Here is a 20,517-nt window from a genome sequence, read left to right on the forward strand (position 1 = left end):
TAATGGAGCTTTTCTGGAGGGCCTTGGGTCTGTGAACTCTAGCACTAGCCTGCCTAGTCTGGATAATATTAGTTAGATCAGATTTTTCTTTGTTTAAAACGTTCTCTTGCTCAATGCTAAATGCTCCTTTAATTGCAAGTGTGGGGGGTCTAACTGGGTACTGAGTGAGCAGACCATTTTAAACATTTCTATTCTTTTTTTATTCTCGGGACACAGCAACTTGTATTCCAGGGTCTTTGAACCAGCTGCTACGTTTGCCTGGAATGTTCTGTAGCTCTTGGATGACTTAAGTCATGTAGTTCTTAGAAACCACTTTCTCTAAGAGGTAGACCTCATCCATTGCAGCTCCCCTTCTGCCCTTATCCATTTCACTTTCTATCTCAGAACTCATGGCCGACATGACCTCTCATGTTCCTTTTCCCTTTACTACCCAGTTCTCCCCACTAGGGTGCCATTTGTGTGAAACAGGCTCTTATCTGTCTACAGCCTTGGTGCTTAGAGCAGTGTCTGTGGGCCCAGGAGATGTTCAAAAAGTACATGGTAAGTAATTGAAACATGTATCATCCACTTCTCAATCTTTTCATTCCCTCCAAGCCTTTAGAAATGACCTGTTAAATATTTTAGCTGTGGCCTGCAGTGAGGGGGTGCAGGAAACAGAGCAGCTGCAGGACAGACAGCCTTGCAGAAGCAGGAGCTCTCTGCCGTCCACAGCTAGTGTCTTGACTGAAGCGGTGAGGGCTTCCAGGTTGAACTTTGAAGTGACTTGCTGGAGAATCCCAGAATGGAGAGACCAGTGAGGAGGCAGGGGAATGAAGCTCTGGCATGGATGTTTGTATTTGTTATCTGAGGCTGCCACACATGGCGACCCAAGCTGGGGGTCTGAGTAGGAAAGCAATGTCTGGAATCTTGAGATGCAGGTGCTAGCAGGGCAGCTTCCCTCAAAGAGCTAGGAGGGAGTCTGTTACATCTCTCAGCATCTTGTGAGTTTTCTGGCCATCTTGGGTATCCTCTGACCCATTTCTGCCTTAATTTTCTTATGGCATTCTCCCAGTAATGCCCATCTCTGTCCTGCTTTCCCCCTTTGGTAAGGACACAGTTGTTGGATTAGAGCCCATCCCAATGCTTTCCCCTCAACTAGCCCATCAGCAAGGACCCTAGTTCCACATTTGAAAAACATACGGGGGGGGGGGGGAGGGAGTCAGGGCCTTACTTAGTATCTTTTCAGCCCATGAGAGCACTAAGCCTAAGGAGGGTTATTCAGATCAGAGGCACTGGTGACTAAGGGCTCTTTGAGGACTCTGCTCAGAGTGAAGTCCTCCATGGTAAGGGAAACTGTCCCCCAAAGTCTCTGTGAGGCCGCTGAAGTGGGAGGGGACTCCGGGTTTCCTAGTCTGGCTTCCTTCTAATTACCGGCCTCTGTGTGCTTCCACCATGGTCTCTTGTTTTCAGAGCAGCTCTACGACCCAGACTAACTTCCTACTCACCATGCAGGAAGCAAATCTCAGTTTTAATTGCCTGTGCAATTAGTGCGCTCCTAGTGTCGAAGCCATCACCTGGAAAAACACTTTACTTAATTTGAATTTAAGCGGAATTCTGAAATGACTGAGGGCCCTACCGTGAGGGTCTGCATACCCTTTCATCATTCAGCTGGCATCTGCCAACTCTGGACTTGGAGAATCTGTCTGCAAAGCCATTTGTCTCTTACCATCCCTGCTTTCTCCTTCCCTCTAGGAGCCTAAGAGAGCAGACATGGGTCTGAGGCACAGGCTGAAGGCTGCATGGAGAAGCAGCCACCTAACAGCTGCCAATCCACCAGGCAACCTGCAGCTCCTGCTGCAGTGAACAGAAATGCAGGGGGAGCTCTCTCCAAGGAGGCGGGATGTAATTGTCTTGATTGGAATTTTCCCGGGCCAGCAGCCAGCGCTGCTCCATCTTGCCGACCTGAGCATCAAGAATTCACTTTTCATCATGCTGCTTGAGAGGCCCCTCCTCTTTTCTTGCTTCTTCAAACTCCTTATCAGAGCAGAGCACAAAGAAACCACTTTCAAATACAAACTATCTTGAAATAAAGAGAAGAATGCAGAACATACATGGCCCAGCACAGATACCACTAGCCTGAGCAAGTCATGCTGCCTGTGTGTGTGTGTGTGTGTGTATGTGTGTGTGTGAGCATGTGCGTGCGTGTGCGCGCACGCACATTGGAGGTTGGCCACAAATTTTCAGACCAAAAATGGATATTGTAGAAACATCTTTCCTCATGCTCTTACATAAACATTCTTGCCTAGGTGGGGGAGAAAGGAAGAGAAATGAGAACAATTTGATTGTCTTTTTCTAAGAAGCACACTTAGTTTTTGGAAATCTGAAGATAGGTTTACTAAAGCAGCCCACTTGCTATTCCCTAGGCAAGGAAGTGGAGTCTGTACCAAGGATTGACAGAAGAACTTAGAGTGGCTGGCAGACTCTAGCCTGCCTCCTGGAGCTTGCTAGAGTCCACACATTTCTAAAGGGAAATTTACCAGTGCACTTGCTTGCTTCTATAGAGGAGCCCATTGTAAGACTCTTGGATGTGCTCTCTGACTGGGGTAAATGGGCTTAAGTGGTGAGCTGTGAAGCAAAGCCTGGGCACTGAGAGTCCACTCCCCTCTCTCGTGGGACAGGCTGCCATAATGGTCCAACTGCTCCCTGTTTCTTCATAGTCTAAATTCTAACCTAAGTAGTCCAGGACGTCCCCATGGGTGGTCTAGCACAATCTTCCCAGTAATTCAATTCATTCAATTCTCAAATCTGTCTACCTGTTACACTGATCCATATTTTGGGGGTACATATATCTTACAGGTAGAGAAGGTGTGCTAATTGTTGTACATTCTTGGAGTTTTTGACTCATTTCATCTTGTAGCAGACTCTCAAGCTACAACCCAAGGTGGGACATGGAGATTCATGTTTCTTCAGAAGTCAATGGTTCTGAGATCTTCTATGTGTTAGCAGTTTTCTTTGATCCTTGGGAAAACTTGGAGCTGCAGAAGCATTCTTTGACATGTAACCTCCCAAAGGAAGAGAGGCCAAGACCAAAATTCTAGATTAACAGGGACTCAGACTTTGTCCTGTAATCAGGCCCTTGCGCTTGCCTGACCTTTGCGTGGGGCCTGTTGTTCTGACCCACTGACTGGTCAGGCTGGGGGACTCCAAGTTAGGAAGTGAGTCACTTTGAGGCCTGGCTTTTCTGATAATTGCTAAGTTTGAGGAAGCTCTCTTGTGGGCATCATAGCAAGAGCAGAAAAAAATTATAATAGGTTTAGCTCAGTTTCCTATCCATGGCTGTGTCTATGGCCTGTCTTCTACTAACTAGCCTTGTTGTTAGAGGTTGCCCATGGCAGCATGAGTCAGGGACCTCAGTTGGATGGTTTGCTGGTGGCTATGCAGGTTGTGCTTTGCATAAGACTGAGTTGTCTTTGATGTAATGATGTCATTTCAGGCTTAGAGAATTTCTAGTTTCCAGTAAATAGCAGTGAAGTATCTTAGGAAACAGACACCTCCTCTGAACTCTCACAGATTTGTCATTTAGGCCAATAACATGGATATTCAAATGTTTTTGGGATAAGCTTAATACTTCTGAAAGGAAGTAATATTAAGTCACAGGTCTGGCTAGCAGAGTTAGGTTGAAAACCCAGCTCTCCTTACTTGGGGGGTACTCTATTTTTCTTAGTGCTGGAATAGTAATACCAACAGAAGCCCTGAAACCTCTAATTTGTTTCTTGTAGCCTCTGTATAAACAGGGTTGCCTAGAACCATTTCATTTTTCTTTACTGTCCTCTGGTCTGATAGCATCATTGTGTTGCTTCCCACCCCTGCCTTCTTCCTCTCCCAGTCTCACCTGTTGTAAATTGGGTACTTGTGGCATCGCTTTCGTTGGTTCCTCGGACTGCACTGACTGAGACCTCATAGCGGGAGCCAGGTCTAAGGGCTTGCACTGAGTACTGGCTTAGGGGAGGCTGCAGCCGGAAGGTAGTCTTTCCACCTTCTCCACCCACTAAGCCATATTTCAAGAGAATGAAGTCGACTTTGGCTCGAGGTGGGGTCCACTCCACAAAGGCCACAGTGTCAGAGACATCTCGAACCAGGATCTGCGTGGGCCCGTCAATGACTATATGAGAAATAGAACACAATGTTGGTTCAGAAGTAAGCATTCTTTGGCATCTGTTTACCCCTTACATAATATACTAGCTTGTTCAATGGGATGGGTTTCCTTGTCCCATTGTACTGATATGGGGGAATATGGTATAGTGGGTATTTGATTTAATCCATAACCTTGGGTTATCTGGTCCGATAGAGGTGGTGCTTCTTGGCTGCCAATGTGACCTCTTATAAGGAAGGAAGGAGAGGGCCATGCTCTTCTTGGGTTGTGAAGACTGAGTCAGGCTGCATGTGATCGGTTCCCAGCTATCCAAGGACTATGCAACCGGATTTACCAGATCCTGTGTTCATGAGTGTATTTCCCCCTTTCATATCTTAATAAATCCTTGATACCCCTTAAACAGATGCATGTGGATTTCTCTTAACGAGTGGCACCCAACATGGGGCTCAAACCCAGAACCTTGAGATTAAGAGTCTCATGCTCTATTGACTGAGCTAGCAGGGCACTTTGTTTAAGGCATATCAAGGATTTATTAAGATATGAAAGGGGAAATACAATCACAAATACAGGATATGGTAAATCCAGTTGCATAGTCCTTGGAAAGGGAGAACTGATCACCTGTCGATTCAGGCAATCTGACTCAGTCTTCACCACCCAAGAGAGAGCAGGACCCTCTCCCTCCTTCCTTATAAGAGGTCACATTGGCAGACAAGAAGCACCACCTCTATCAGGCCAGATAGCCCAAGGTCATGGATGGAGCATATACCCACTACAATATGGGGATATAGAAATAGGAAGTCTCCTCCTTGAGCAAACATTTGCTAACACCATGGACACTGATAATCAGTTTTCCTGGGGACTTGGTCTCTTTCTCCATCCATTCACTATAGGTTTCAGGTGCTGGCATTTTCCAATCTGGGCAGGGGAAGGACACTACCAGCTTGGATGACTCTGACCTAATTCTTTCAGAGGTAATGACACAGGAGGAGAGAAGAAACTTCTGCCCGTTGCCCAGCTTTTACCTTCACCGAGCCCAGATGAAAACTCAATGAGATAATGGAGAAAAATGAGACCCAGACTTGTTTGCCAAAAGTCTCCTCATGAGTATCATCCACAAGTTATTCCTATCTAGCTTTATTCAGCCTGGCCAACCAGGCTGGCATTTGCATATGTGGACATGAAACATGGCATTCAGGAAAATGTGCTCATCTGAATACAAAGGAGTATAACTCTAGAGTTGAGTTATTTTTGTAAGCCCCCTACCCCGCATCCTCCCCACCTGACAAATGCCTGCATGTTACTGAGCCTGAGGATTCTGGATACAAAGGTTACCCCAGGTTCTCTGGCAGTAGACATTGACTCTGGATTTAGCTTGTGTAGAGTCAGGGCTGGTGTGGTGATTCTCTACCACACTAATGGGTAAATAGGGAATATTTGATGTAGGGGTGAGTAGTGGAGAGCTGAGGAGGGGTGTGGGAAGGAGAGGGAGGCGCAGGTACATAGATAGATAAGCAGAAATAGGTGACCAGGTAAGCTTATGAAAAGAGATAAAGAGTAACTCAATTTCTTAGATTCCATTTTATGGTTAAAATCTTTTGTGAGGCTCAGGTATGTTTTTGGTCCTGGGCTTCTAGGAAATGATTTATGTCCCTTCCAGTAAATTTTCTTTTGCTTCAGTTTAAGTAACCTTCCGTAGATTTCTCTGGAATCTTGGGCTAAGATTTTATTTTTAAATCAGTAGAAACTGGACACTTTAATCTGTCTCTAGTGTGGTTGTCTCCATCAGGACTCCCACAGGCTAACCTCGAGTTCCTCAACTTTTCAGAGCTGGAACATTTGCCGGGTACCCCACTCTCAGCCCATTGCTGTTTCCTATTAAGCAGCCTAGGACGTTTGGTCTACTATCAGCTAAAATGAAAATCGCTAGGCTATTTTGGTATTACCTGGTTTGGAATTAAAATGAATTTCAACTTTTCGTACTTGAGGTAGTCATGTGTTTAAAAAGAAAATAGTCACATGGTTTCTTTGCAGCATGCCACAGCTTTAGGTACCTCAGACCCTTGTTATTTCACTTAATTTAATTACAGGGCGGCCAATGCCCTCCTGGCTATGGCATAAGTCCGCTGTCTGAAGACACTCAATGAGTGCTGAGTTAGTGAACTGAATTGATGAGCCTCTTCATCCATGAGAACAGGGGTGGGAGAGCATTTCATTGAACTGGAGCTTTTTGAGAGAAAAAAAATGCCATCAGAGGAAATCAGATAACCACATAAAGCTTTTGTCCTTCAACTCTTTAGATCCAAAAACCCTAATCATAATGGATTGGCCATATTAGAATGTGATTATGTAGCTCTGAGGGCATTAGCTGCAGGAGGTCTTGTATTTGCATTCATAAAATGGCCTGCCCTGAAAAAGCCAGTCTCAGTGCAGATGAGGACTCAGAGCTTCACAGGAGGGCGTCGGTGTAGGTCAGAGCTTAGCAGAAGGAAAGAATCAAATGATTGTTTCCTAAGAGCGGCAGACAGGGATGGGAGTCAGCCGTCTTTCCTGCTGCACCTTGGATTCTGCCCTTCGCTGGTCAATTGGTCATAATGTCCTGTTCCAATCAAGGCTCTAGCAGCTTGCTTTCAATTGTAGCACTAATTTCTAAATGAATACAAGTCCTTTCAAAAAATGGAATGCATATATGCATGTGTTTTTTTCTTGTTTTTCTTTTTTAATTTTTTTTTTTTTAAAAATAACTTTGTCCGTGACACAACTCTTTTGAGCAGGACTTTTCTTAATTGAAAGCTGCCTAGCTTTCCCATGGTTTTCTAAATTCAGAACTTTTCATTTGAATTTTAAGGGATCTTCAAAAAGTACTTCAAATTTTATTTCAAAAATTGGTTTGGCTATAAGACCAAGGCAGGGTTGGATTGCTTCTTTAAGTGCCCTCAATATTCTGGAAGTGAGTTACTCAACTGGAATGATCTCTCTCCTCTTCGGAACCATCTTGCCAGCCTTTTTATCAGTCATAGGAATGTTCTGGAGATACTCCATATCAGAAGGGAATAACCAATGTCCGTTAACAGAAGCCCAGTCTTCAGAGTCCAGCATAACCTTGGGGAACAAATTTGTGCCTTTTGTCTTCTGGAGAGTCCTCCAGAGCTCCAAGGCTTTGTGTGCATTGAGTTTCTTCTGAAGTTCACTGGATTATAACAGTGTTTTAATGAGTCTCCTCCCCATAATGAAATTCTGTTGGGGTTTTTTTGGAGGGGGGTTGTTGTTGCTTAAATCTTAAATGGATGTACACAATACAAAACAGGATAAAGCAGGACTTCCCAAGCTGGCAGTAACAGGAGAGAAGTAATTAGAAGTGTGGATCTCCCCCACCCCCATCCTGACATTGAGACATGGCTCTGGAACCTTGGTGCACCAATGCAACACAAGCTAATACCAAGAAAAGAGGGGGGTTTGCTCGAATTTTTCTAGACTGAGCTTAAGTCTCAGAACCTGATGCTATTACTTTGGATATGAATATCTAAGTTTGAACCATTAATACACAAACATTGCTTTATTGCATAGTGCTGTAGTTCCCTTTTCTACTCAAGTCAACCTTTTGTTTTGGACTTACAACTGGCTTTCTATAATGTTGATTTCTGTTTATGAAAAAGAAAACTGTATTAGTATTCACCTAGCTCAGTTTTTGTTGCTAACAGGGAAAGTTGCTTAAACTCTACATCTGGGCTTCTTCCCCATCGATGAATGAGAGCCCCCAAATGATACCAGACACTACTTATCAATTTTGAGCAACTCTGAGGAGTCACGCACATGCATATCACAGTGGCTAAATTACAGCAATCAGATTGAACATCCTTTGCCAGCTAAGAGTACAATAAGGCAAAATATAACATGATTAATGAACTGATCTTGAAAATATAATGATTCTGAGTGAGATAAACTGTGGGCACAAAATAATAACTTGAGACATCGTTTTGATCACTGGCAACTCTGCCAACTGGTTTCAAGTAGTCTGCCCTGTACTTCTAGCATGTGTTGTGTGCATGTACGTATACCAAGTATTAAGCACTGATCAGTATAGTGCTAATTATGTTGTGTACTATATTTAATCTAATCCTCAACTCAATAGAGAAGGTGTTATAAAACAGATGGAGGTTTAGAAAGGTTTAGTTGAATTTCTTCAAGTCTTAAGTAGGTGAGAATGACTTGGCTCTTGCTGGTTTCCAAGTTTATGACAATAGGAGGCTGATGAATGAGGCTTCTTAATGAGTGAGATTAGTAAAACATACTGGAACTACTAATAGAGAATTTCCTCAGTGGAACAGTTTCCCAGGTTTCTGTGCTTGCAAAGATGAACACTAAGGGATACGATCTGCTAAGTGACTGGCAGAGTATGTCCCTTTTGAAGTTCCTACATCATTTTGCTCTGCCATGAATCCTAGCATCTTTCTTACCTGTCCATCCCTTGCAGTTCTTTGGGCAGCCATGGAAAGAGCTGGAGGCACTTACCAGTAGAGACGCTGGCGGAGGTAGGGAGGCTCCGGGCTTGTTCCTTCAGAGCCACAACATTCACAATGTACTCCTCTCCGGGCTTCAGCCCTGTCTGGTTGAAGGAGGTAACGTCGCTGGGGAGCTGAGCAATCACCCCTCCTTCATTGTTCTGGAGAGTAGGGCAAAAGAGTGATCAGAGGGGTCACTGGGAAATACATATGAGGAGAAAATGATAAAGGAGCAGGATGCTGATTGTGCGCTTTGAAATTAAAAAGCAGACTACATCTGTTCCCTACACACTAGCAGCCGACTGCTTGGGACCAGGAACATACCTAACTGACTCAAAAGAACCAGTTTTCACAGATATTTCTTTGGCCTGTCCTGACTTTTCGGAGCTTGCCCACACCCCCAAACCTAGTCATGCAGTGATTCAGATTGACTCTTGTCAAAGACTGAATGATTGATGGTCATGGTCAATGTCCAAAAGATTTTTGGCTCCTATTGTAAAGAATATGCCCTTAGCTGTTTATAATAATGCACTTGCCCGAGTATGTAATATTACTGTCCAAGACATGATCAGATATTTTTATAACCCAGAAGGACTGTCTCACTCTGTTTTCTTTTTCATGGTGCCGCCTTGGTTGCCAGTCTGTCACCATCATGTATTCCCTTCCTCACACCATGCAGAAATAGGAAGGAAAGAGAAAGGAAACACATGTGGGAAAGGAAATGTGAAAAAGCAATTTCATGATGTTAGGTCCAGGATTTTCAATTTTAATCTACCAATCATGTACGTGTGTATGTATATATGTCTGTCTGTCTGTCTATCTATCTATCTATCTATCTATCTATCTATCTATCTATCTATCTACCTACCTACCTACCTACCTACCTACCTACCGATCTCCATCCTTCTATCTATCATTTATCCATCTACTTTATTTTCTAATGTGTGCTTTGGAAATAGAGGCAGAGGTCCTTTTTGTAACCCTGCCATTCTTATGTGTTCCTTGTTCTCTATTTATGTCACCTGGGTGTTCCATATATAACTTATAGCCAAGCTCTTATAAATCAATATGATGAATGTTCTCTTCCCCTGGCTTCAACCTATATATTACGGCATATAGTCCATGCAGCCATGTATTTGATCTTGGCTTGCCCTGACTAGCTCATCTCTCATTCAAAGTTTTATAGATTGTGTGCAGAGCAGAACATCACAGTTATTTTTTTTTCCTGCCTGAACAGCAGGATGACATGATTCTCCCTGCCTTGTTATAAACCCAGTTGCCTGCAATTCTTTCTTGGCCATTTAAATCAGGCAAGACATATCCTAACAGATTTGTGTAGAACATCTGTTTAGGTGTATTTAGCTTGCTGTGGCTAAATCCACATAGGGATGTGAGAGCACTGGAGTAGAGCCTAAGATTCAGGTTTTTGTCTTAAACCTGGCAGGTGATGTCACTTAAGATCTCTGAGTTCTGGTGTCCTTTGACTAAGCAAAACTAGATGTAAAATGAAGGCTCACATTCCATTTGCTTGCAGGTCTTTTGTAGCTACAACAGTCAAGGCTCCAGGAATCCTGGAGTTAAAGAAGAGTAAAACCACAGTCTTGTTAGCCAAAAATGTGTCAGTTGTCATTAGGTCTGATGAATGACTCAAAAAATGGTTTTTGATGGTGAAGGATGCAGACAGAGGAAAGGAGTGTGCTGCACTCCGTATCCATGAACGACGCTCAGGGAGAGTATGAGCAGAGCCAGCAAAGACTGGAAAGCGGAACAGCACTGGCGGCTTGCAGACAGTCCCCGGACTCACTAGATCAAACGCTGCTCTAAAGACTAGGACTCTCAGGATACTTCTAACTCCCAAGTTATAATAATGAATTTGTCTAAGGAAAAACTTACTGAATGGATATTATAAATTCATTTTGACTAATTCAGGAAAACCAAGACACGTTTTATATCTCTAACTTTCAGAGGTTGAAGGCCACAAGCTAACTTTTTAACTTTTTCTGTATTTATCTGTAGGCTGCCTGTGTGACTGGCTCCATCTGTCTGTTCTTTTGCGCAAAGTGGAGGACTCGACTCTTTGAAGGCTTGGTTTTCAGGCTCTCCAAACACTGGCACTCCCTCAGCAGACAGCTGGATCCTGGCATTACTTCCCACATGTCCCATCATCCAAGGCCTGGAGCTGAGCTCAGATTGCATTTGTTAGGTAGTCCTTTAGCCTTTGTGAGGGCAATGCCCTGTAGGCCAGACACAGCATTTCTCCCTGTATCTTCAGTGGCTTTGGAAGTTATGTCAGTTAGTACTCTCCTGCTGCCCCCAAATCTAAGTTGAGGATAGGGATATACTGAATCAGGGTTGTTTTAGTGAGCTCAGAGTTGTGTTACCTTTGGAATGAAGCTGATCTCCCACCCATCGAAGGGGAATGAGAAGGGCTCCCACTGCACCTCCACGGTGGTCTCTGTGATCGTCTTGAACTGTAGCCCTTGAGGAGTGGAGACATCTGGAACACAGCAATGTGGGTGGCAATGTCATGGCCATCTCTGGCAGGGGCAGTGATCGCTTCCTGGTGCTTTGTCTTGTGACCTCCCTTGGTATCCTGGGTGAGGAGAGGTGTGGTGGGAAATCCCAATCCTGCTGTAGACAGAGTCTCAGTGGCAGGGTCAGCACACTGTCATGTGGCCCTGGTGCTTGGTGTGTGTGAATACATGAGCAAACTTAATACGTGTAATTATTAGTTGTGTGCTTTCTATTACATAATAGAAAATGTTAACGTTAAAAAATTTTAAATTGTGTTTTCTTTTCCTTACTCATGTGGTAGATCCTGGCATTGTGTTTTCTTTTCCTTACTCATGTGGTAGATCCTGGCATCGAATAAAAATCCTTTCTCAGAGGACTCATATAGAAACCATGCAGGAAAGGGAGGCACAGGGGAGACTGGCCAGCTTCAGAATAAAACTGAATGCTTTCCATGAGTATCTGATGTGCATTGAAAGTATGGAGACTCAAATCACTACAGCTCGGATGGTCAGAATTTGCCACTTTCTATTTACGAAGAAAGCACAGGCATAAACAGTGTTGCTCCCATTTCCTTGTCCCTAAATTCCCTCCTGTTCTCTCTTCTCTTGTTCACCTTTGCCTCACTTATCTGGTTTTGCTTACTCTCTTTTTCTCTCCATTCCCCACCCCCAACACGCACAGACACACACACATACACACACACATACACACACATACATATACACAGGTTTGGTGAGGTGGAAATATGTTTGTCCTGATGGAGTTCCAGTCACCAGCCCTGAAATACAGCAGTGTGACTTTTCCCAGTTCTCTAGGAAGCCTGCTCCCATGTTCGTGTTGCTTCTCAGGCTATTCCCACTGGAAAAGGACAGATTTTTGTTTTGTTTCATTTTATTTTATTTTTTCCTGTGAAGAAGCTTCTTTTGCTCCTTGGTGGAAAAGCAGGGCCAGTTCTGAAGTCACGTGAAGGAATGACAGGTGAGTTTACCAGAGGTAACACTTGGTAAGCTATCTCTTATCCTTTTCTATGATGAACTATACGTATAATTCACCTAGGAGTGAGCCTGAGGGGATGCCTGAACTGGCACAGTAAATGCCACTAGAGGTGGAATCATATCAGGACATGGGTGTGGATCAGAAAGGAGCAGCTTCTGGATCCGCCAGGCACTCCAGGGGTTGACTCATCCCCCAGTACAGTGGGAAAAGCAGCCTTTACACAGTCACTAAAGATATTTAAAACTAGTTCTCAGACACCAGATTTTTTTAAGGGTCAAAATAAACAGAGGTAATTATAGGCAGATTAACACACTCAACATTTATGGAGGAGCCCAATAGTATCATAAGACTTTAGTCACCTACAAATAGGGCAATGTGACTTTCTTAAGCCTTTGCCCCTATCTTTGCATCTTTCCAATTTCAGTCTTTGACCTCTTTGAGGTCCTCAAGACCAATGCTTTTATCTTGACATTTCCTTTTTCTGAAATTTTCTGGCATTTGTTATCCAAATGCCATTTGTTATTTGAGACCCACATAAAAATGGGCTCAAATCTTTTATTCCCTATTTGGTCATAAATTCTCTTGACAGACCCCAAGGGCTTTCTGAATTCTAAGGGTCCCTGTTTCCATGGCCACGGTCTTGTTCCAGTCTCTTCTTTCAGCCCTCATGCTTCAGATGTTCTCTGTGTAGAATCGAGTAAGGCACAGCCCCTTTTCATTGATGTCTCTATGAGGTGTCCAGGCATCTGTTCGTCCAGATTCTGCACTGGAGTTGGGGCAGCACGAATGCAGGCTGCTGCCCAACTCCTGGAAATTCCTTTCAGGAGATTGCTCATCTTAGTTTTGGAAAGTTGAAAGTAATACAGACACTTTGTAATTATTTAAGAATTGAGAAGTATAAGGGAAAGGAAACAGTTTCTCGTTCTATTTTTGGGCAGATTCAGTGTTAACACTTGGTAAGCTATCTCTCATCTTTTTCTATGATGAACTATGCCTATACAGAACATAGATACGGATCTAGAGGAGGTCTTCCTTGTTCTAAAGAAATAACAAAGACCTTCCAGAGATTATGCATCACGGACACGGCTCAGCTTGATTTCTGTCTGTGTCTTTACTATCAGTCTCCATTACAGTTTTCCGAATTATCTTCTAGAACCTCAACTTCTATTACTAAAGTGACTATCAAGATGTTTTGCTAAAATAAGAAGTCGTAAAGAAATTATGCCACTTATAGAAATAGACATTGTCAGCTGTGACTTAAACTAATGTTATCATCGTATTTTTTCTCACTCTGTTTAGTTCTTACTTACCACCTGTAACATTAGCCCTTGTTGTTATACTTCATAGCTGCTAGTTTTGAATCCCTAACTAGATTCAAAATCTATATAAATCTCACACCTCGCTTGACTTCTATCAGAATCCAGCACTCAACAAAGTATTGTTTGTTCCAGAATTCATGGATTTTGCCTGAATTTGGAAGCTCTCATAATCAGAAGTGCCTGTTTAACGGTGGGCCTTTTGTTTTTTAAAATGGGTCACTTCTAAAGTCCTTTCCCTCAAGAGCAAACTACTGCAGGCATCCCTAACGAACTAAGAAAAGACACTACAATCATGAATGCCCATGATCTCATGTAGGAGAAAACAAAAATGAAGCAGGACGGGGAAATGGTACGTACGAGTGGCCACCTTGGCAGTGATGGGAGGGCTGAGGATGTTGCTAATGACAGCGTAGACGCTGATGTTGTAGGTGAGACCTGGCTCCAGCTCCGTGATGGTGACACCACTCCAATCTCCAGGCACCCGCTGCTGGAGCTGGAGGCCCCCCAGGGCCATCGGCTGGTAAGAGATCACATATTCCGTCACTGCCATCGGCCCGTCCCATTCCAGCTCAATGGACCTGTCGCTGATACCAGCCACTCGCAAGTCCTCTGGAGGGGCAACTACCAGGAGGCAATACATAGACAGCATGAGCTCAGAGGATTGCCTGTCCCAGTCTAGACTCAACTTTCTTGCTCATATCTCACCCCCTAATTACAGTCTGGAGTGCTCCATGGCTCCATGGCTCATGGCTCCATGGCTCGGTTCTCTACTGAAAGACGCCACACTCCACAAGGCCATCAATGACTGTGGGGCTGGAGCTGGTCCCTTACTGCCTTGCGAAGGCTGACTGCCAAACTGTCAGGAATTCTGCCTGACTGTTCACGGGTATTGTCATTGTTAAAGATGAAATGCTATGAAACAGTAATTAAGCAAATTGCATCTAAAAGATCATTATTTAAGACCTGTCACTTTAAAGTCGTTTCCCTGCATTTTACAGTTAACTATGCCTGTAAGGTGACTTTTGTGTGTTGCATCTCTGGTAGGAATATTACATCGCTGTGTCCTGCTGCCTATCTGTTCCCAGCTCCATGTTTAATGATGTCACATGAGCTCTTGAAACTGGCCAAGGAGGTGTTTCCCCTGTGGAAATTTACAAAAGCTACAAGTGAGAGCTTACTAGTCTGTTTTCCTTCAGAGAGCCAGTTGTTAGATTTTTTACAGCACACTGTGACCAGCTAAACAGTTTGGTAGTTTAATAAATTACTGCCGTCAGACTGTCCTGACAGCTAGGGTCTGATTTAGCAAGTGGAAATAAAGACTAATTCCTGTTTTTTTCTACAAATTATAAGAAGCCAAAACAACATGTCCTGTATCTCACAGCCTAATGAAGATGCCCAGAAATTCTTTATTATAGCACCCTTTCCCTTCTTTAAAACGGACAACATTTAAGCTCTGAAGCAAACGTAACTTGTTTCAAACTAATTTTCATTAGCCTTGACCTTGGAGATGATGATCAGGGAGCATTCTTGAGAGCTTTGCTTTTCTCACTTGTCCAGCTTCGCAAATGCTATGCAGAGCTGCCAAAGGTTAAACCATATTGAGATAGCCTTTCTTGTATAGCTCTCTTGGGAAGCGAGGCTTCACCGTAGGGTGGGCATCAAATCACTGAACCTTTAAGACTAATTAGAAGGCTAACACTAGTGTCTATAATTGGACCTGCTCAAAGATTACAGCAGAGAACAGCCAAGATTTAAGTGATTCTAATTAACTTTCATGTTTGTATGTAGTGGAGGTTCCCACTGCTCTCAGAGTTGCCATTGGTTTTGGATTTTTCTGCTGGGTAACCTCACCCTCTACAAACAAGCAGGGCCAGGCCAGGTGCTTTTCACAGGAACATGGGAGCATGAGAGGAGAGTGCCTGCCACCTTGGACTCACACCACAAACCTCAAATTCTTGGCTAAGAGAACTGAGGAACCCTTATCTGGTCCACAGTTCATGGGAATGAATAACATCATAGGTCTGTAATACCGGCTATTTACTTTGCTTCTGCCCCCAACCAATCTCTGCACAAAACAGCTGAGAAAATACAGTTTCTTCTGACCAAAGAGGGAGGACATTATCAGGCAGGATGTCTGCACTTTCTTCTTATTTAGTCAATTTATTTGTTCCCACAAAGTAGCCTAGGCTATACTAAAACAGACAATCTTCCTGCCTCACCCCATCTCCCTGATGGCTTGGTTTATAGCTCTGGACCATTATTACCACGCATATCTTAAAATTTACTCCGAAAAAACTAAAGTAAGTATAAATAAAATTTAATTAAACCCTTAAATGTCCTTTTTATGGCTCTGACATTATAAACACTGAAGTACACTAGTAGAAAACCTGCCCCTATTTGTTATGGCATTTTTGGTGAAGATTTGTTATGTCCCAGACAAAATGCTAACACCTTACCCTGGGTTATTCCATTTCATCCTCCCACCAGCACAGCAGGATAGCTTTTATTATTACTCCTAATTCATGTGTAAGGAAACTGAGGTACACAGCAAGCAAAGACAGGAGCAAGGATTTGAACCTTAGGGACAATGGCTCAAGAAACTGTCAACTAACACATAATCCTAGATTAAGCTATAAAACATCTCAATGATAAAATATGTCAGACACACCATTTTACTAATTAAAAATCCTTCTGCAGCAGCCCTGCAAGGTAGTTCAGTAAGGTGGAGTAATCTGAATGCCACAAAGGAGGGCTGAGTGGAGGGAGGTGGCCAAGTCCAGGGCGCTGAGTCAGGACTCAAACTCAGCTCTTTCGTGGCATGTGCTATGCATTGTACCTGCTACCTTCTTTCATTTATGCACAGCCCCTCAGGGACTGTGTAGAAGCTCCATGAGATGACCTACACTTGTGTTCTACTGAGTTTTCCTTGTGCCCCTTCTTGCGAATCAACACCTTTATATTTACTCTGAGACTTATTGACAAGACTCCTCCCTTCTGGCAGAAATGGTCTCTCCAAATTTCAAGTAGTGCTCAACTCTTGGGGCCTGTAGGACAAGTCAGGGTATTCCTTCTTCCAGAAAAATGGAGCTAAAGGTGACAGTAGTGGGCGATCTAAGCTCAGGATTTAGAATCTTAAAGCAGATAAGATGCAGATAACTTTTCAACTTGCCATCTTAGACTTGCTAATACTCCCTTCACATCTGCCTGAGAGAATGGCACCTGCTGACACCTGTGGTAGAAGTGCTCTGATGAGTGTGAGGCCCATGAAGGTGCCGGCAATCGCCATCAAATAAAACAATACTGAACTATAAAGCAACCTACAAAAGAGATGCAAGCAGTGAGTGCGTGGTGGGTGGGAAGCGTTTGCAGTCCTATTCTCTTTGCCACTTGCATTTTGAGCTGCGGAAAAGCAAGGGGCTAAAAAGGAAAGGGCTGGCTGGAGGATCCAGGACTGTTTAATTCCAAAGCAGCCCTGCCATTTCACGTTGGCACTTAGTGAGCACGCAGGGAGGCAGTTCCAGTCTGCGTTTTGCTTCATAGAGCAAGTGGTTCCTGGAGCCAGAGGCGGGGCAGCCTCTCTCGACAGAGCTGAACAATGTTGATGGATCTGCACACACCTCACTGAATTCCAGGGAACCTGGTCCTGCTCAGTCTTAGGGAGCCTCCAACAACTCATTCTCCAGCTCCTGCCCTAACACCATCGCAGGATGGATACGCACAAATGATTCCAGGTGCTTCTATTCAAAACAAAACAAAACACAGTTGCTGCTCTCAGCATTTATGCAGAAAGACGGCTCCTTGTGTATTTGATGTGAAAGATTTTATTTTTATTAACCGTTTGGCCTAGCATCTCAAAGAGGTTTAGAGAATGCTAGAAGTTGGTGGGTGGCCAGAATTCCCATTCTTACTCCATTCTTAATGAGCTGTTGGCTCTGGAGAAACTGGTCTCTGACTGCTGCTTTTCAAATCTGTAGAAGGAGAAGCCTAAAGCAGCATTTTTCTAAGGCCTCTTTTAAGCGCCCAGACTCAGAAGGTTTTGCTGTCTTCTCTTTACACCGGCAGAGCACGAGGCAGAAAGACATACCATAAGCAAAGGTCAAGGCCAGGAGTCAACTGTAATGGCCTTGCTGTCCCTAGACAACTGTCCTGATGCTGGGCTCTAGGGGGCCTCATAATGAAATCCGTATGGTGGGCAGCTAGTCTCCATGTCCTGCGAAAGAAAAAACGGTGACCTGCAAGAAAATCTACTTTGTGGCTGTCCATGTTTCCCCCTTTCTGACCCTTCTCTGTCCTCTCTCTCTGCACTCCTTGGAGCTGTCTTGCCTGCACCTGGCCAGAAATGTCAAACAGTGGGTAAATAGGCCCCTCTCCTGCATCCTCTTTACAAAGAGCTAGTAAAACAGCACTTTAGATAATGACACACATCCCTTTCTGGAAGAGACCTGTGGCATTTTGTTTTAAAGGCAGGCACTAAGAGGAGCACCTCCTGCAATGAGAGGTGGCTCCAGGGTTGCTATAGAAACAGGAGATTATGCAACTGTCCTTGCTCATGGACTTTGAACTAGTAAAGAAAATTTATCTGGGTTTGCAGCCGTCTTCCTCAAGCAGTGCCGAGTCGACATGTCAGAAGCAGCACACACGCTAGGCTTGGGCTTGACCCAGTTACAGCTGTATTACCAGCTGGTGAATCTTGCCTGATGTGATCAAGGCATCGGATCTCCAGTTCAGCTGGAACACTGGATAGGATTGAAGTTTTGTTGTTGCTTGCTTTATTTTGTAAATAGGCCTGACCCTGTGGAAAAGCATGTCTAGTTCATATGTATATGTGAATTCACAAACATTGATTGCATTAAGAAGCATGTGTGCTGTAGGATAGCATTAAAACAGCAATGACTCAAGCTGACCCTTGGCTGCCACTGGATAGGGCCTCCAGGAACCTCATGCTCTTGTTGGGAACAAGGTTCTGCTTGAGGTTTGCAGCGATTGTCCCAGTGCTTCCGATTCAAACACACTGAGGGTTAATGTCTGCTTCAGTTTCGCTTTGAAATAATTGGTATAATGACTATACTTTTAGAAAAAAATTTCAATTCAGTAAACAGAATTGAAGGGCCAGATGAAATAATTGAATATAGAAGAAATGTAGGATAGGAAAAAAATCTTTCTATGCAGTGAGTCATTGTCCCTACTTCATTGCCATTAATCCTTTAGAAGGGTTCACATTGAAGCCACATATGCAGATGCTGAATGACAGAAAGCTGTGGAAGCTGGCTTCCCAGGATTTGTTCTTTAGAAATTACTAGAATTGCTCAATTAGAAAGCTTAAAAATGTTGTTTATTTTTATTTAAAAAAATCCCCAGGAGGAATTCTGAGCTCACAATGGAAAGGATCAATTACTTAACTTATACTTGTAAGAGCACAGATGTATCAGCAGTAGTTTCTGATTTAATCAGAGGAGGATGAACAATAGAGAAACAATGAAAATAATATGATCTGGGGAAAAAAAAAAACGTAAAATCACCACCAGCCCTCACTGCTGGATTTAGGTTTTAGAATACCGTGGCAGGGCATGAGCGACCGATCGTTTTCTATAATGTAGGCTGCATATGGAGTTGGTTCCTGTCTGTGCTATAGTCATCTGGAACAGAATGAGTCATATCTGCTTAATATTCTATATTAATTGTTAAAATGTCAGCTCCTTGGTAATTGCATAAATAAAACCTCATCCTGCAATCTATAAGCTAACCAGATAAATAAAGAACCAGAGCCGTCCTTCCTCAAGCAGTGATGTAAGATGCTGAGATACAGTAATGGGCAGGGAGATGCTTTTAAGCAGGTGCAATTCGTGGACTCCCATAAGCTAAAGACCACCCCTGGTCAGCATGGTCCCCTGACCTTTTGCTGCTTGCTGTGATTTGAATAATGTTTGTGTATGGCCCCCGAGACTTCAGGAGCTGCAGTTTGATCCCCATTCTGAGTTATTCAAAAGGGTGCAAACTTAATCCAACAATGGTGTATAAAGATAGGGTCATTGGTACGTAAATCAGACTAACTGAGTCATCAGAATGAACCCCTGTGGTGAAATCCTAGCTACTTAATAAGGAAGAGAGATGGGAGGATATACATGCATGCTCCTCCTTGTTTCTTATCACGTGACTTCTTGTACTATTTTGCTACTCCACCAGCAAGAAGGCTATCATTAGATATAGCTGCTTAATCTCAAACTTCTAGAACTGATATCCCAAATAAACCTTGTTATAATGTACCCACATTGTTTTATGTTATTTGGCAACAGAGAAGGAGCTAATAAGCCAACCACCCCTACCTTAGGGACAGTAAGGCTTTGTCATCTCTATTGTTGTCTTTGCCCTAGTCTCCGGAGTAGAAATCTAGATCTCATCAGGATGTGACCTCACCAACTGTTATGGACTCAAAAACACTTGCCACAGAAAGCAAATGAGCACAACCAAACTGGGAATTATTTTATCCTTTCCCCTTTGCTCGTCCTCCCCAACCAACTGGCACTAGCCCCAGAGTGTTCCCCTTCCTACCTGTTGAGCAATCGGGGCCCTGGTAGCCCTCCTCACAGACGCAGAGTCCCTCCTGGCAGTGTCCTCGCCCACTGCAGGCGTTCAGACACCGGCGCTGGCTGCAGTCTTCCCCAGCATAGCCCTCTTGGCACAGGCACGTACCGTTGGCACACTGCCCCTTCCCTGAACAGTCCTCGGGGCACCGCAGCTCCCTGCAGTCCTCGCCTGTATAGGGCTCTTCACAGACACATTCTCCATCCACGCAGAGCCCCCGGGAGCTGCAGTCCGTTGGGCACCGCAGCTCAGAGCAGTCATCGCCACTGTATTCACTGTCGCAAATGCACTGGCCATCGACACACACCCCCCGACTGGAGCAGCCCAGTGGGCAGTAGGGCTCTGAGCAGTTCTTGCCAAACCAGCCTTCATTGCAGATGCAGCCACAGGACTCAAAGCTAAAGTTGCCATGGCCGCTGCAGTGAGGGACATAGTCCAGTTGTCCTAGAATGGCCAAGGAGAAGGTCAAAGGGCA

At 44.0% G+C, this 20,517-nt stretch overlaps 1 protein-coding gene across 1 annotated transcript in view; it reads right to left on the minus strand.

Annotated features, from left to right (window-relative positions):
- The window catches only part of Tnr (tenascin R), a 79,145-nt gene that overhangs the window by 55,325 nt on the left and 3,303 nt on the right, over positions 1-20,517 (minus strand). Inside the window, exons 2-6 of the mRNA XM_038349719.1 lie at positions 20,010-20,486; positions 13,818-14,081; positions 11,013-11,128; positions 8,642-8,792; positions 3,872-4,141 (exon numbers count right to left, since the gene is read on the minus strand). Coding sequence (XP_038205647.1) covers positions 3,872-4,141; positions 8,642-8,792; positions 11,013-11,128; positions 13,818-14,081; positions 20,010-20,486 — 1,278 coding nt within the window. The remainder of the gene's footprint in view (positions 1-3,871; positions 4,142-8,641; positions 8,793-11,012; positions 11,129-13,817; positions 14,082-20,009; positions 20,487-20,517) is intronic.

This window comes from Arvicola amphibius, chromosome 12 (assembly GCF_903992535.2).
Source record: "Arvicola amphibius chromosome 12, mArvAmp1.2, whole genome shotgun sequence".
NCBI lineage: Eukaryota > Metazoa > Chordata > Mammalia > Rodentia > Cricetidae > Arvicola > Arvicola amphibius.